Source organism: Mustelus asterias, chromosome 11, assembly GCF_964213995.1.
Source record: "Mustelus asterias chromosome 11, sMusAst1.hap1.1, whole genome shotgun sequence".
Classification (NCBI taxonomy): domain Eukaryota; kingdom Metazoa; phylum Chordata; class Chondrichthyes; order Carcharhiniformes; family Triakidae; genus Mustelus; species Mustelus asterias.
Genome location: NC_135811.1, coordinates 1,285,237 through 1,301,851, shown reverse-complemented (window position 1 = coordinate 1,301,851; position 16,615 = coordinate 1,285,237). Strand labels below are relative to the sequence as shown.

Genomic DNA, 16,615 nt, shown 5'->3' with positions numbered 1-16,615 from the left:
CACATTGCTCAGATACTGAGACTCTGTCCAGTGTGAGACTTCAGTGAATCCAAACACTGGGCCTGAGTGAATCTGCTGCACTGTCCCCATGGGGATAGAGGCCAGAATTCTCCCCCTCCCCTCTGCCCCCCCCCGCCGCCACTGCAGTTGTAGCCGGCGGGTTTGGACTATGTGAAGGCCCATTGACAGTCAGGCGGGAATTTCCGGCTTTTAGACCAGCGTGGCCGGAGAATTCCGCCCAGAATATTCAGCCCAGTGCCACACAACCGAGCAGATCAAGCTGCCATTCCGAATGGATATGTTCCGACTCAGAACTGTCAAATATAAAAACACTGAGGTCTGATTTGAGCTGCAGCAGAATGATACCAAGACTAAGCTTCGACTCCGCTTGTATTGTCTTGGGGATGGGAAATTAGGCTGGTTGCTAAGAAATCATAGAATAATAGAATCCCGACAGTGCAGAAGGAGGCCATTCAGCCCATCGAATCCGCACCAACCACAATCCCATTCAGGCCCTATCCACATAACCCCACATATTTACCCTGCTAGTCCCCCTGACACTAAGGGGTAATTTAGACTGGCCAATCCACCTAACCTGCATATCTTTGGACTGTGGGAGGAAACTGGAGGCCTGTGACCAGCAGTGTGCCTCAGGGATCAGCGCTGGATCCACTGTTTATCATTTATATTAATGATTTGGATGAGAATGTAGGAGGCATGGTTAGTATGTTTGCAGATGACACCAAGATTGGTGGCATAGTGGACAGTGAAGAAAGTTATCTCGGATTGCAATGATTTCTTGATCAATTGGGCCAGTGGGCTGACGAATGGCAGATGGAGTTTAATTTAGATAAATGTGAGGTGATACATTTTGGTAGATTGAACCAGGACAGGACTTACTCAGTTAATGGTAGGGTGTTGGGGAAGTTACAGAACAAAGAGATCTAGGGGTACATGTTCATAGCTCCTTGAAAGTGGAGTCACAGGTGGACAGAGTGGTGAAGAAGGCATTCAGCATGCTTGGTTTCATCAGTCAGAACATTGAATACAGGAGTTGGGACATCTTGTTGAAGTTGTACAAGACATTGGTAAGGCCACACTTGGAATACTGTGTACAGTTCTGGTCACCCTATTATAGAAAGGATACTATTAAACTAGAAAGAGTGCAGAAAAGATTTACTGGGATGCTACCAGGACTTGATGGTTTGAGTTATAAGGAGAGGCTGGATAGACTGGGACTTTTTTCTCTGGAGCATAAGAGGCTGAGGGGTGACCTTATAGAGGTCTGTAAAATAATGAGGGGCATAGATCAACTAGATAGTCAATATCTTTCCCCAAAGGTAGGGGAGTCTAAAACTAGAGGGCATAGGTTTAAGGTCAGAGGGGAGAGATACAAAAGTGTCCAGAAGGCAATTTTTTCACACAGAGGGTGGTGAGTGTCTGGAACAAGCTGCCAGAGGTAGTAGTAGAGGCGGGTACAATTTTGTCTTTTAAAAAGCATTTAGACAGTTACATGGGTACGATGGGTATAGAGGGATAAGGGCCAAATGCGGGCAATTGGGACTAGCTTAGGGGTTTAAAAAAAAAGGGCGGCATGGACAAGTTGAGCCGAAGGGCCTGTTTCCATGCTGTAAACCTCTATGACTCTATAAACCGGAGCACTCGGAGGAAACCCACGCAGACACGGGGAGAACGTGCAAACTCCTCGCAGACAGTGACCTGAGACCGGAATGGAATCCAGGTCTCCCATGCTGGCAGCCCCCTCGGCAGACCCCCTGGCCCCCCCGGGTGGCCCCCCACCCTGGGCAGCCCCCGCTCTGTGATCTGGTCAGGACGCTGTCAGATACGGACAGGAAGTGCAATGATGACTGTAAGACACAGAGCTGACTCTGAGTGGCAGCCGCTAATGTCAGTTCCCTCCCTGCTCCACTCAGACCCAATATAACAGCCAAAAATTAAAGGCACAGATCAAGCAGTTGCTGCTGAAGCAGAGGCATTGGGAGGAGGACATGCTGGATGCACACTCTCATGAAAGCCTCAGGTTGTTGTGTAGGACGTCCCAGGTCCCCCGGTGACCCATACAGGCTCTGTAACGAGTTGTTGCCTTGGCGATACTCACTCTCTGCTGTTTTCTCAGGTGAAACTGAAGTCTGTGATTCTGGCGGAGATGCAGATGTTTCTTCAGAGGAGGATGGAGGAGGATGAGCACAGCGCGCAGTTCATCAACAACCTCAGCCAAGAACTCAGCAAGTCAGTCCCGCTTTACATTCAGCACACGGCACAGCATTTCCACAAAAAAGTGAAATAACCCTTTGTCGCCCGCACCCTGTCTTCCAAAGGATGTAGCCCAGATTGTCTACTCTGTAGCCCAGATAGGTCACTACACATTTATCCCTCCCTTGGCAGATGCCTGCCTTGGAAAATCAACTCAGAACTTCCTCAGGGTTCTCTCGGTGTTCCTTATTTGTTTTTCCTTTTTTTGGACGTCATCCAGATAAATAGTAACCTGAGGTCGGCCTTGTAAAATGTTCTCCATCTCTGGCTGGAAGATTGCGCAGGCTGGCGATACGCCACATGGCAGTGTGGAGTATTGGAAAAGGCCTTTATGAGTATGAATTGTTGTGTATCTTTGGGAATCCACGTCTGGCTGTAACTGTAAGCAAACATGACCCATATCAAGTGTCGATAACAAGAATCTTCCTGCCAACTGCGCATACAAGTCCTCGATCCGAGGGATCGGGTATTTATCTGGCTGTAAGAAACAGTTTAAAATCCCCACCAAGACGGGCTGATCCAACCGGCCTCAAAATTGGCATGACCGGTGCTGCCTGTTCTGTAAATTGGACTGGTTTGATGATCCCTTCACGCTCCAGTCTCCAGTCTCCAGATTCCACTTCTTCCCGTCAGGCAAATGATATTAGGTGGGCTTCGCAAAATCACAGAAACGCTTCCTGGTCAACATGGTTCCTTTGATAGTCCCTCGGCCTTCCTGCAAAACCTCAGGGTATTTAAGCAGGACTTCACTAGGGGGCCATTCTCTCACTGAAAGATGTTGAGCCAATCCAGGTGGATCTCTCACAACCAATCTCATCCCATCAGGCTTGGCCCCGAGCCCTGCACTACCTTTCATAGGAGGCAGGGACAGAGGTTGTAGCCACAATTGATAAAGGTTCCCCTGTGTGGGTTTTCAGCCTTGTTGAGGTCTTGGTTAAAGTTTAAGAGTTGGAGTCCAGAGCAAGTTTTATGGAACACCGATTCCCCGACCACCGATATGGCTGCACCTGTATCGACCTCCATTATCATTGAATCATAGAATCCCTACAGTGCAGAAGGAGGCCATTCGGCCTACACTGACAACAATCCCACCCAGGCCCTATCCCCGTAACACAATAGATTTACCCTGCTAATTCCCCTGACACTAAGCGGCAAATTAGCATAGCCAATCCACCTAACCCGCACATCTTTGGACTGTGGACTTTGGACTGGTTCACCCATTGGCCGTGTCAATACCAGTCTCATTATAAAACCATTCCAGTTATGTACAGTGCCTGTAAAAACGAGGCAGAATTTTATTCTCATCTTTATTCAGCCCAGAGACAGAAATGAAAATGAAGAAAGATTGTGATGTGAGATTCGGCAGGCAGCAAAAACAGAAACATTCCCACTGCTATTGGATGTCAATGTTCTGGCGACAATCTAAAGTTGTCTCTAAATTATTTGTGTTTTACAGCACAAAGTCGAGAAAGCCGGTTTAAACTCAGTCCAAAGTGTTTGTTATAAGCAGATTTCATTCAGTGTGCTGAACCCATTAAAACAGAGGTTTAAGATCCATTATTTGCTACCAGAACCTCTGATTCTTTCCTCTGGACATGGTGGCAGGTATAGATGGGCTGAGTGGGGGTTTATCAAAGATATTCCACAGTGATTCCCATCACAGTGAGGCAGATGGACAGCAGGAGACTATCCGCTGTTGGCTGAACCAGAGCCAGTCTCTAAAAGTTCATCAACGGAACAGTTCCCAAGTCCAGCTGGTGATATTCCTCCTCAAAGCCAATTCCTAGACTGATAACATCCTGTTAACCTACAAATCCCTTCAGTATCCCGGCCGGAAGTGAATTGTAATTGTTGCAGGTATGGGGAGTCAAAACTACAAAGGAAACCTACAAGACTTACATTTAGAAAAACCACTCACAGGCCGGTATCCAGGAGAGTTCACACCCTGGAAAGTCCACCGACACCTAATTTGGAACAATTAAATTGCATTGCGATGTTCAAATCAGAACTGATCAAGATAAATTTGATTTGATTTATTGTCACATGCATACAGTGAAAAGTTTTATTTCTTGCGCGCTATACAAAGCATACCGTTCATTGAGAAGGAAACAAGAGAGTGCAGAATGTAGTGTTACAGTCATAGCTAGGGTGTAGAGAAAGATCAACTTAATGCAAGGTAAGTCCATTCAAAAGTCTTGACAGCAGCAGGGAAGAAGCTGTTCTTGAGTCGGTTGGTACGTGTCCTCAGACTTTTGTACCTTTCTCCCGATGGAAGAAGGTGGAAGAGAGAATGTCCAGAGTGCATGGGGTTCTTAATGTGTGGTTAAATGGGCACTGGTTCACAATTTCATGATTTTCATTCTCTTTAAGAGATTTCAGGTTTATTCCAAGTAGATCTTGTACGTTCTGAGCAGTGAGTTTTTCCACTTCCACTGGGTTGAGTCTGCTGAATTTCTGGAAGTCCATGTTAATGTTACCAGTAGCTAAATACCATAAATCAGATGCTTGTGCACCACCAACATACAGTGTGATCGTTTATAAGTATTGATATCCCCAGCTTGATCTTGAAGTGCTTCTTTAGAGATCCCAAAACTGATGGGGGTGATTCTCCCACCCCGCCGGGTTAATTTTCTAGCACAGCGGGGTGGGAGAATCTCGCAGCTGGGCATGTGTGGGAGATAGCAAGTGGCTGGGCTTTCTTTAGTTCACTGGGAGGGATAGTTCAGAGTTGCTCCTCACTCAGAGTACACAACACTGGACCACCAATCACATCCAACACAGTGACCCAGAGCCCTGTAGGTAAAATCTAATAATTGTATTTGTTGTGTTAAGATTTGGACTATTCCTTCTAACGAGTGTGAGGGTATCCACAGTTGTTATGTTATCCAGTAATTAGTATCAGTGTCCATTTAACCATATATTTGTCTTGATCGGGTCTGATTTGGACATCGCAATGCAATTTAATTGTTCGAAATCAGATGTCGTGGACTTTCCAGGGTACCTGGATACAAGCCTGTGAGTGGTTTTTCTAAATGTAGGCTCTGTAGGTTTCTAACCATTGGGCATGGTGGCCCAATGGTTAGCACTGCTGCTTCACAGCTCCAGGGACCTGGGTTCGATTCCCGGCTCGGGTCACTGTTTGTATGGAGTTTGCACATTCTCCCCGTGTCTGTATGGGTTTCCTCTGGGTTCTCCGATTTCCTCCCACAGTCCAAAGATGTGCGGATTAGGTTGATTGGCTATGCTAAATTGCCCCTTAGTGTCCCGGGATGCGTAGGTTAGAGGGATTAGCGGGTAAATATGTAGGGATAGGGCCGGGGTGGGATTGCAGTCAGTGCAGACTCGATGGGCTGAATGGCCTCTTTCTGCAAGGTAGGGTTCCTATGACTCCCCTGCAACAATTACAATGCACTCACTACCAGCCGGGATTCTGAAGGGACTTTAGCTGTTTGTTCATATTTAGGCTTGCTGTGGGCAGTCCTGGAGTTCCGTGTATCTGGATACTTCCTGAGGGAGTCTCTGTAATCACCTGCATTCAAATGATGGTCACTGAACTCAGTCGAAGTGGCAGCGGTGTCCACTTCCACCGGGATACCCTGCAACCCATAGGCCCCACTTGCAGCATTCTCCATTGATCAGGCCAGCTGTAGCATCTGTCTGAAGTCCAGTTCAGCTTCAGCTAATAGGCGTTTTTGAATAGTTACATAATTAATCCCGCATACCAGACGGTTTCAAAGCGTCTCATTAAAGATTAAACCAAATTCACATAACCTAGTTAGGAAATCATAGAATCATAGAATCCCTACAGTGCAGAAGGAGGCCATTCGGCCCATCGAGTCTGCACCGACCACAATCCCACCCAGGCCCTACCCCCACATATTTTACCCGCTAATCCCTCTAACCTATGCATCTCAGGACTCTAAGGGGCAATTTTTAACCTGGCCAATCAACCTAACCCGCACATCTTTGGACTGTGGGAGGAAACCGGAGCACTCGGAGGAAACCCACGCAGAGACGAGGAGAATGTGCAAACTCCACACAGTGACCCGAGCCGGGAATCGAACCCGGGACCCTGGAGCTGTGAAGCAGCAGTGCTAACCACTGTGCTACCGTGCCGCCCCGAATCAGTAACAGATTCCCCTGGCTCTCAGACTGCCAAGTGAAAATGATAATGTCTCAGAGTCAGAGGTAGCTTGGAGTCTTTAACTAATTCAGTTAATTCTTGAAAAGTTTTAGTATCCAGTGCTTCAGGGAAAGATAAACTCCAAATGACAGCAAATTCTGAAGAGCCACAGGCAGTAAGGAGAATTACCCATTGTTTTTTTATCTGTCTGAGAAAAGTAACACTTGTTCCAGATACTGGGCCCAGTCCTCGAGGTGGCCCTGTTAGAGTATGAGCTCCATGATTGAGGTAGTTAATACTGCCTAATCCAGGAACCCTCCAGAGGCATGGAATGTGGAGTGTCCAGGTTACCAGCACTCGCGGGGGGCGGGGGGGGGGCGTTATGCTCAGAACTGGGAAGTACCTGAGTATTACTAACTACTGTAAATAAATCTGGATTTGGTGAAGGGACACCAGCCTCATGGGACTTATTTCAGTGCAATGACTGCAGAGTCCAACGAGTCTAGTCTTCCAAATAAAGGCATGATGCTTAAGAATCAACTTACCCCAACTTAGGCCAACGGTTGCAAGCGGGTTCCTTCAGGGTCGTGCTTCACCTCATTGCCACTGAAATATCTCCCACGAGGCCGGTGTCCCTTCACCAAATCCAGATTTATTTACAGTAGTTAGTAATAGTCAGACAGGTACTCCCCAGTACAGAGCATACACCCTGAGTGCCGGTAACCTGGACACCACATTATGTACCTCTGCAGGGCTTCTGGATTGGACAGCATTAACTGCCGCAATCAGGGAGCTCATACTCTAACAGAGCCACTTCGCGGACCTCCTTAAAGTCATCACAATGGGCTGCTGTCCATCAACTCAACTTTGGAGTGGCATTCTGACCTCTGAGACAGGAAGCCGTGGCTTCAGGCCTCACTCTTGACATTTGAACTATAATCTAAGTTGACCCCCCCCCCCCCCCCCCAGTGCAGTACTATGAGGGAGTAGGGATGAGATGTTAAACTAATGTCCCATCTACTCTCTCAGGTAGGCATAAAAGATCCCATAGCCATTATTTAAGGAGCAGGAGAGTCAGCCTCAATGTTGGGTGGCACGGTGGCATAATGGTTGGCACAGTGGCTAAGATTGCTGCCTCACATTGCCAGGGACCCGAGTTCAATTCAGGCCTTGGGTGACGGTGTGGAGTTTGCACATTCTCCCCGTCTGCATGGGTTTCCTCCAGGTGCTCCGGTTTCCTCCCACATTCCAAAGATGTGCAGGTTGTGGATGGGCCATGGTAGATTGTCCCTCAGTGTCAGGGGGATTAGCAGGGTAAATGCGTGGGATTACGCGAATAGGGCCTGGGTGGGATTGTGGTCAATGCCAGTTCGATGGACCGAATGGCCTCCTGTACTGTAGGGATTCTATGATTTTGAGACTATTTATTTCTCAACCAACACCACTGAAAGAGATTATCTGGATAATTATCATATTGCTGTTTGTGGGATCTTGTTGTGTTTCCTACAATACGGCAGTAACGACACTTTAGGAGTATTTCATTGTCTAGAAAGTTTTGAGACACGCTGAGGTAATGAAAGGCGCTATAGAAACGCACGTCTTCTTTTATTGTGGGAAAGTTCCTTAAAGGATGGCCTTTTATTCGAACAGCCTTTGTCGATGATGCTAAGCTTTAACATTGTGCTCTTTTCCCCCTCACCCTGTGAGCAGTCTGCGTGAGACCAAGTCACAGTTCCAGTTGAATCTGATGGTGCAACTGGTGTTGAAGCAAGGTCAGGTGGAAGTGGTGAGCAGTGACTTCATCCCCGACTATTCCAATTCCATTCTCCTGCACAAGGGGGTTGTGGAGGATCTGAACAGCACAATCCAGGTAACTAACCACTTCTGCTGTACTGCACAGAGTGAGTTTAAAAAGAATCATAGGACAGAATCTTATGAGAAAAATTCTAAGTGTCCAGCTAGCGTGAAAAAGGGAGAGTTCCAGATCTGTATTTTGGATGAGTTTTTACTCCCAATCTTATGCTCTTTGTGCATGAAAAGTGGGCTAGACACTAGAGGCAGTGAGTGGAGCTTAATTCTCCAGCCAGCCTGATCAGTAGCAGAGGGAGCTTCTTTGATTTGATTTATTGTCACATTTATTAGAATACAGTAAGTGCTTTCCTTTGCTTTAGTGCTATCCATGACTTCCCTTATCAGCCATGGTTGTCTCGTCCTCCCGCTAACATGCTTCCTTTTTTTTGGGATGAATTTCTGTTGTGCCTTCTGAAAAATTCCTGTCACTGTTGTTCCACAGCCTTCCCTGTCAGGCTCCCTTTCCAATCAAATCTGGCCAGTCCTCCCTCATGGCCTTGTAGTTTCCTTTACTCAATTGTAGCACCGTCTTTTGCGATCCCAACATCTCTCTCTCAAACTGCACAGGATCCACAGCAGAGATGGAGGCAGCCTGCTATCTGCCACACCGTTGTCTGTGATAACCTTGGTGGGCATCCTCTGGAGGGCCAAGACGTGGAGGACCCCAGCCTGCTCTCGGAGTGCTGCTGTGTGGTGGTGCCATCCTCCTCGGCCTGTGGGACTGGAACAGTCTCACTCACAGGAAGAGGGCTGTCAGATGTGGGGCTGGACTCCCAGAGTCCCCTGGGTGGAAGGCCCTGGGCTGTGCACCAGCTTCTCCTCCACCCTGTGGGTGCTCGAGAGCCACTGGCTTCCTCCATGGGTTAGAGGGGCAGGTGATGTGGGGTCAAGAAAGCCATCCGTCCTCTGGCACTGGTACTTGTAATTGCCCATGAATGCCTGAAGCACGGAATTCACACCCTGCACCTTGGAGTGCGTCTCCTGTGCCGTGGAGTTCATACCCTCCACAAGTGCAGGGCTGAGTTCCTGCACCAAGATCTCCACCGTGGCTGCCACCATCGCAGTGACCATGCCAGCACAATCTCTCAGACAGAAGGCATTGGGACTGCGTTTACCAGGGCTGCAACGCCTTCCCATGCCAGGTTGGTGACCTTGCTGGGGTGGGGGGTCTCGTTCTCCCTGCAGGTACAGGATGTGCTGAACCTTGGAGCAGAGTTCCTGGCAACCATTCTCGTTGTTAGACTTGGAACAAACACTGGAGAGTGAATCAGAGGCGACCTGCATGGATGTGGCGTGAAACATGAACATTTTTTTTGAAATGCCTAAAAGTACGGCAGGAAATCCCACCACTGCCTCCAGCGGCCTGCCCTCCACTTTCTCTCCCAAAATGACTTGAGCTAAATTTTCAAACAATTCCACCCACTGTCTCGGAATGCACAAAACATTTACAATAATGAATTAACAGTGCAAATTGATGTAAATGGTACTATAGCATTATGATTACAGAAACATGACTGCAGAACTGAATATTCAGGGTTATTGAATAGTTAAGGACAGTCAGAAAGGCAAAGGGGGTGGGCCAGCATTGTTAGGAAAAGATTAAATACAGTAATGAGAAATGATATTGCCTCAGGAAATCTAGATATGGAATCAGTCTGGGTGGAGCTAAGAAGCAACATGGAGTGGAAAACATTAGTGGGAGATGTCTGTCGGCCTCCAATCAGTAGGGGTAAGGTAAGGGATAGCATTAGACAGGGAATTAGAGATGTATGTAACAAGGGCACAGTAAGATATCTCACAACACCTGGTTAAAGTCAAACAGGTTTATTCGGAATCACGAGCTTTTGGAGCGCTGCTCCCTCATCAGGTGAGTGGAGAATTGATTTCACAAACAAGCCATAGACAGCCAAAGCCACAATTGCAAGATAATGGTTGGAATGCAAGTCTTTTCAGGTACTCAAGTGTTTACAGGTACAGACAGTGCGAGTGGAGAGAGGAATAATCACAGGTTAAAGAGATGTGAATTGTCTCAAGCCAGGACAGTTAGGAGGATTTTGCAAGCCCAGACCAAATGGTGAGGGTTACAGCACATGGGATTATGGATAATACGTTGGCAAGGATTAAGAATTGGTTAGCAGATAGGAAACAGAGTGTGGGAATAAATGTGTCTTTTGGATTGGCAGGGAGTGACTAATGGGGTGTCGCAGGGGTCAGTTCTTGGACCCAAGCTATTCACAACAAATCAATGATTTTGATGAAGGAACAAAATGTAATATTTCTAAGTTTGCTAATGAAATAAAACTAGGTGCAAATGTGAGTGGTGAGGAGGATGTAAAGAGACTTCAAGGCGATTTAGACAAATTGAGTGGGCAAATAGATGGCAGATGCAGTATAACATGGATACGTGTGAGGACATCCACTGTGGTAGGAAAAACAGAATGGCAGAGAATTAAATGGTGATAGATTGGGAAATGTGGTTGTACAAAGGGATCTAGGTGTCCTTGTACACCTGTCAATCAAAGCAAGTATTCAGGTACAGCAAGCGGTTAGGAAGGCCCTCATTGCAAGAGGATTTGAGTACAGGAACAAGGATGTCTTCCTGCAGTTGTACAGGGGCTTGGGGAGACCACATCTAGCATAAGTAGTCTCCTTATCCAAGAAAGAATATACTTACCGGAGAGGGTTCACTAGACTGATTCCTGGGGTGGCGAGATTGTCGTATGAGGAGAGATTGGGTCGGCTGACACTCTGGATTCTGACTTGTACCTGAAGCACTCTTAGGACTGGAACTAAGCTTGTAAATAAAAGGGAATCCGGTGAAGAGACACCGACCTCTGAGGAGTTATTTCAAAGGAGGAATGTGGAACTAGCATGACTGGCTAACAAGAATATCTAACAAGTGATGGGCTGAATGGTCTCCTTCTGCTGTGTAATTTTCTATGGTTCTAACGTTTTGGTACCCAAAATAACATTGTTAACCCAATGATCCCGAGAATGTCTTTGGCATTACCATTTATGTAGTTTTTAAAATTCTAGGTGTATATAGAGTTGTGTGGCCCCTTGTCATTTCGAGTGTGTGACTTACCCTCACACCGTGAATTGATTCTTGGTATGAAGTGGACAGGTAACTGAAGAAAGCAGGGATTAATTATTTTACCAATTCCCTTCTTTGCAAGGCCGCCAGCCTAGTAGGTGATGCTGTGTTCCACGGTATAGAGATCTAAATCTGTACCTTGTCAACCAGAATCAAGATCATAGAGATGAGTTCCAGCAATGGGACAAATGGGCCTAATTACAGCTCACCCCACATCATTTTCTTTCACTTCAACAAGTGCTCATGCTAACACCCAATTCCAGTTCCCTTCAAGGCAGGTTTCACCCCAAACCTCCCGTTTGATGGGAAATTCATTTGTTACTGAATTTTAAGCCAATCTGTCCAAACACTGAAGGCAGTGCAGAGCCTGGCTGAGCTGAGGATAACTTGTGATTTGCAAGTTTAGAACAGAGGCAAAGGAGAGGGAACCTTACAGAATGAGCAGATTTATACTGAACACTATTGTAAATTAAACTGTGAGTGCGGCTGAGGAAAGCTAAGAGAAGCTGGAAAAAGACAGGGTCAGCATTGAGGTCCAGAGGAATAGCCATCTGGGTATGGGAGTGGGACAAAAACTCTGCGCAGTCAAAGAGGTGTACTGAGGAGGGGGAAATTTAATAAAATGGGTCAGCTCATTTATATTTTGTTATCTGGCTCTAAGTTCTGGCTGGGATTTGTGTCTGATCACCATTTATTGACTGTTATTCAGTTATTAGGAGAAAAGAAAGTGGCCAGTATGGTGGAATGCAAAGACTTCAGGAAGAAAATTGTGCAGGTGGAGTGGGAGTGCAGGAAGATGCTGATGCAGATGGACGACTTGCGTAACAAAATCCGGGACATCCTGAAACTGAGGATCACCAAACAGGCACAGATGGTAATGGCTAACTTCACACCAGCAAATCTCACCTGACTGAGGAAATCTGACTGAGAGACAGAGTTCCAAAGGCTGAGAAATCTCTCCTGACAAGAAGTTCCTTTGGACTGGGAAACCCGCCTAACAGAGTCCTGGGAGTTCCCAGCCGCAAACCTCCAGGAAATGGGGAAACTCTCCAGACTGGGAGTCCCTGGGACTGGGAAAATGTTCCTAACAGGGAGGCCCCAGGGAACAGGAAACTCTCCTGATTGGGAGCCATAAGCACTGGCGTTCATGTCTGACCTGCCAAGAAAATTCTACTTGAGCTGCCTAACCCTACTAGGGTACAGGTATACCTGGATGTAGGGTGTCTCTCAAACTATATCTTACAGGACAATGACCAATGAGAAAACAAACCAGCTGGAACTCTGAAGGGATAACACAACCATCTCCTGCAGCAAAAAGCAGCAATGAGGATTTTCAGGGCCAGGTGTTTTCCTTCTTGCTGACTAACGCTGTTTTCTTTCCTAGTATCTAAGAGAGGCTAATTATGAGACACAAATCAATGCAGACATCATGGGAATGGAGCGCTCAGTCGAAGGTCAAGAGAAGGTAATCAATACTAGATTATCTAGTGAAAGGCAGTCTCACCTGACCGCAGGCGAGGTGGGGTGCAAATTCCTCACCTTCTTAAAGCTCTCTCTCTAAGCAAAGGAGATTTAAATAGCCAGTCCAAAAAAGGGATAGGTCTCCCTCAACTCTGACCAGCATTCAATCTTCATCATCACTGAACCCAGAGCTCATGCTACAATTGAGAGGTATTATCCAACAGGAAAAATGAGAGCTGACCTTGAAGTTACGGGTGCCACATTTTATCACTGGAGAACAAAGAAAATTACAGCACAGGAACAGACCCTTCGGCCCTCCAAGCCTGCACCGACCATGCTGCCCGACTCAACTAAAACCCTCTACCCTTTCAGGAACTATATCCCTCTATTCCCATCCTATTATGTATTTGTCAAGAAGACCCTTAAAAGTCACTACCATATCTGCTTCCACTACCTTTCCCGGCAACGAGTTCCAGGCACCCACGACCCTCTGTGTAAAAAATCTGCCTCGTACATCTCCTTTAAAACTTGCCCCTCGCACCTTAAACCTGTGCCCCCTAGTAATTGACTCTTCCACCCTGGGAAGAAGCTTTTGACTATCCACTCTGTCCATGCCCCTCATAATCTTGTAAACTTCTCGCAGGATTATGAGGGTCAGTTTCTGATTCTCCCACCCCACCATCAACCTAACCACTGGATGATCCGGGTCCCATTTTTAAAGGCCGCCTAGTGCAACGCAAGCAATGCAGTTTACCCAGGTGTGTGTGTCCCACACACCAGCACTACCTGCACGTCAAGCAGGCGCTTGAGGTCTGCTTGCAAGGTGCATGCCTTCAGAGACCAGTTGTGCTTCATATTGTTCTGGTTTGATTCACATACAGGCCTGATAATGATATGTAAATGTATTTTAATCATGTCCCGACATTCAATGCAGCCATCACTGAAAGGGAGAGGGGGCAATCGCATCATGCCTTTACATTGACATAAAACGCACTTTGCACTTCTCGTGATAGTTTCCGCTCCCATTGTCAAACTCACCCAACGCGAGCAGGAGCTGGAACTCCTGGCCAGTTTGCTAAAGTAACTGCAGGAAAAGGTGATAACTGACTTAGAACCATAGAAAATTACAGCTCAGAAACAGGCCTTTTGGCCCTTCTAGTCTGTGCCGAACCATTTTTTGCCTAGTCCCACTGACCGACACTTGGACCATATCCCTCCACACCCCTCTCATCCATGAACCCGTCCAAGTTTTTCTTAAATGTTAAAAGTGACCCCGCATTTACCACTTTATCCGGCAGCTCATTCTACAAAAGAACAAAGAACAAAGAACAGTACAGCACAGGAAACAGGCCCTTCGGCCCTCCAAGCCTGTGCCGCTCCTTGGTCCAACTAGACCAATCGTTTGTATCCCTCCATTCCCAGGCTGCTCATGTGACTATCCAGGTAAGTCTTAAACGATGTCAGCGTGCCTGCCTCCACCACCCTACTTGGCAGCGCATTCCAGGCCCCCACCACCCTCTGTGTAAAAAACGTCCCTCTGATGTCTGAGTTATACTTCGCCCCTCTCAGCTTGAGCCCGTGACCCCTCGTGATCGTCACCTCCGACCTGGGAAAAAGCTTCCCACTGTTCACCCTATCTATACCCTTCATAATCTTGTATACCTCTATTAGATCTCCCCTCATTCTCCGTCATTCCAAGGAGAACAACCCCAGTCTACCCAATCTCTCCTCATAGCTAAGACCCTCCATACCAGGCAACATCCTGGTAAACCTTCTCTGCACTCTCTCCAATGCCTCCACGTCCTTCTGGTAGTGCGGCGACCAGAACTGGACGCAGTACTCCAAATGCGGCCTAACCAGCGTTCTATACAGCTGCATCATCAGACTCCAGCTTTTATACTCTATACCCCGTCCTATAAAGGCAAGCATACCATATGCCTTCTTCACCACCTTCTCCACCTGTGTTGCCACCTTCAAGGATTTGTGGACTTGCACACCTAGGTCCCTCTGTGTTTCTATACTCCTGATGACTCTGCCATTTATTGCATAACTCCTCCCTACATTATTTCTTCCAAAATGCATCACTTCGCATTTATCCGGATTAAATTCCATCTGCCACCTCTCCGCCCAATTTTCCAGCCTATCTATATCCTGCTGTATTGCCCGACAATGCTCTTCGCTATCCGCAATTCCAGCCATCTTTGTGTCATCCGCAAACTTGCTGATTACACCAGTTACACCTTCTTCCAAATCATTTATATATATCACAAATAGCAGAGGTCCCAGTACAGAGCCCTGCGGAACACCACTGGTCACAGACCTCCAGCCGGAAAAAGACCCTTCGACCACTACCCTCTGTCTCCTATGGCCAAGCCAGTTCTCCACCCATCGAGCCACTTCTCCTTGTATCCCATGAGCCTTAACCTTCTTAACCAACCTGCCATGTGGGACTTTGTCAAATGCCTTACTGAAATCCATATAGACGACATCCACGGCCCTTCCTTCATCAACCGTTTTTGTCACTTCCTCAAAAAACTCCACCAAATTTGTAAGGCACGACCTCCCTCTTACAAAACCATGCTGTCTGTCACTAATGAGATTGTTTCGTTCTAAATGCACATACATCCTGTCTCTAAGAATCCTCTCCAACAACTTCCCTACCACGGACGTCAAGCTCACCGGCCTATAATTTCCTGGGTTATCCCTGCTACCCTTCTTAAACAACGGGACCACATTCGCTATCCTCCAATCCTCAGGGACCTCACCCGTGTCCAAAGAAGCGACAAAGATTTCCGTCAGAGGCCCACCACTCTCTGCGTGAAGAAGCCCCCCCTAATATTCCCTTTAAACCTTTCTCCTTTCACCCTTAACCCATGCCCTCTGGTCTTTTTCCCCCCTAGCCTCAGTGGAAAAAGCCTGCTTGCATTCACTCTATCTATACCCATCAAAATCTTATACACCTCTATCAAATCTCCCCTCAATCTTCTACGCTCCAGGGAATAAAGTCCCAACTATTCAATCTCTCTCTGTAACTCAGCTTCTCAAGTCCCGGCAACATCCTTGTGAACCTTCTCTGCACTCTTTCAACCTTATTTACATCCTTCCTGTAACTAGGTGACCAAAACTGTACACAATACTCCAAATTCGGCCTCACCAATGCCTTATATAACCTTACCATAACACTCCAACTTTTATACTCGATACTCCGATTTATAAAGGCCAATGTACCAAAGGCACTCTTTACGACCCTATCCGCCTGTGACGTCACTTTTAGGGAATTCTGTACCTGTATTCCCAGATCCCTCTGTTCAACTGCACTCTTCAGAGTCCTACCATTTACCCTGTACGTTCTACTTTGGTTTGTCCTTCCAAAGTGCAATATCTCACACTTGTCTGCGTTAAATTCCATTTGCCATTTTTCAGCCCATTTTTCTAGTTGGTCCAAATCCCTCTGCAAGCTTTGAAAACCTTCCTCACTGTCCACTACACCTCCAATCTTTGTATCATCAGCAAACTTGCTGATCCAATTTACCACATTATCATCCAGGTCATTGATATAGATGACAAACAACAATGGACCCAACACCGATCCCTGCGGCACACCACTAGTCACAGGCTTCCACTCAAAGAAGCAATCCTCCACAACCACTCTCTGACTTCTTCCATTGAGCCAGTGTCTAATCCAATTTACTACCTCCCCATGTATACCTAGCGACTGAACCTTCCTAACTAACCTCCCATGAGGGACCTTGTCAAAGGCCTTGCTGAAATCCAGGTAGACAACATCCACCGCCTTCCCTTCATCCACTTTC

General features: G+C 46.9%; 1 protein-coding gene across 1 annotated transcript in view; it reads left to right on the top strand.

The window, feature by feature from the left end:
- Positions 1-16,615, top strand: part of cfap43 (cilia and flagella associated protein 43) — a 146,393-nt gene that overhangs the window by 128,085 nt on the left and 1,693 nt on the right. Inside the window, exons 33-36 of the mRNA XM_078224318.1 lie at positions 2,138-2,250; positions 8,108-8,267; positions 12,052-12,216; positions 12,727-12,807. Of these exons, the coding sequence (XP_078080444.1) occupies positions 2,138-2,250; positions 8,108-8,267; positions 12,052-12,216; positions 12,727-12,807 (519 nt within the window). The remainder of the gene's footprint in view (positions 1-2,137; positions 2,251-8,107; positions 8,268-12,051; positions 12,217-12,726; positions 12,808-16,615) is intronic.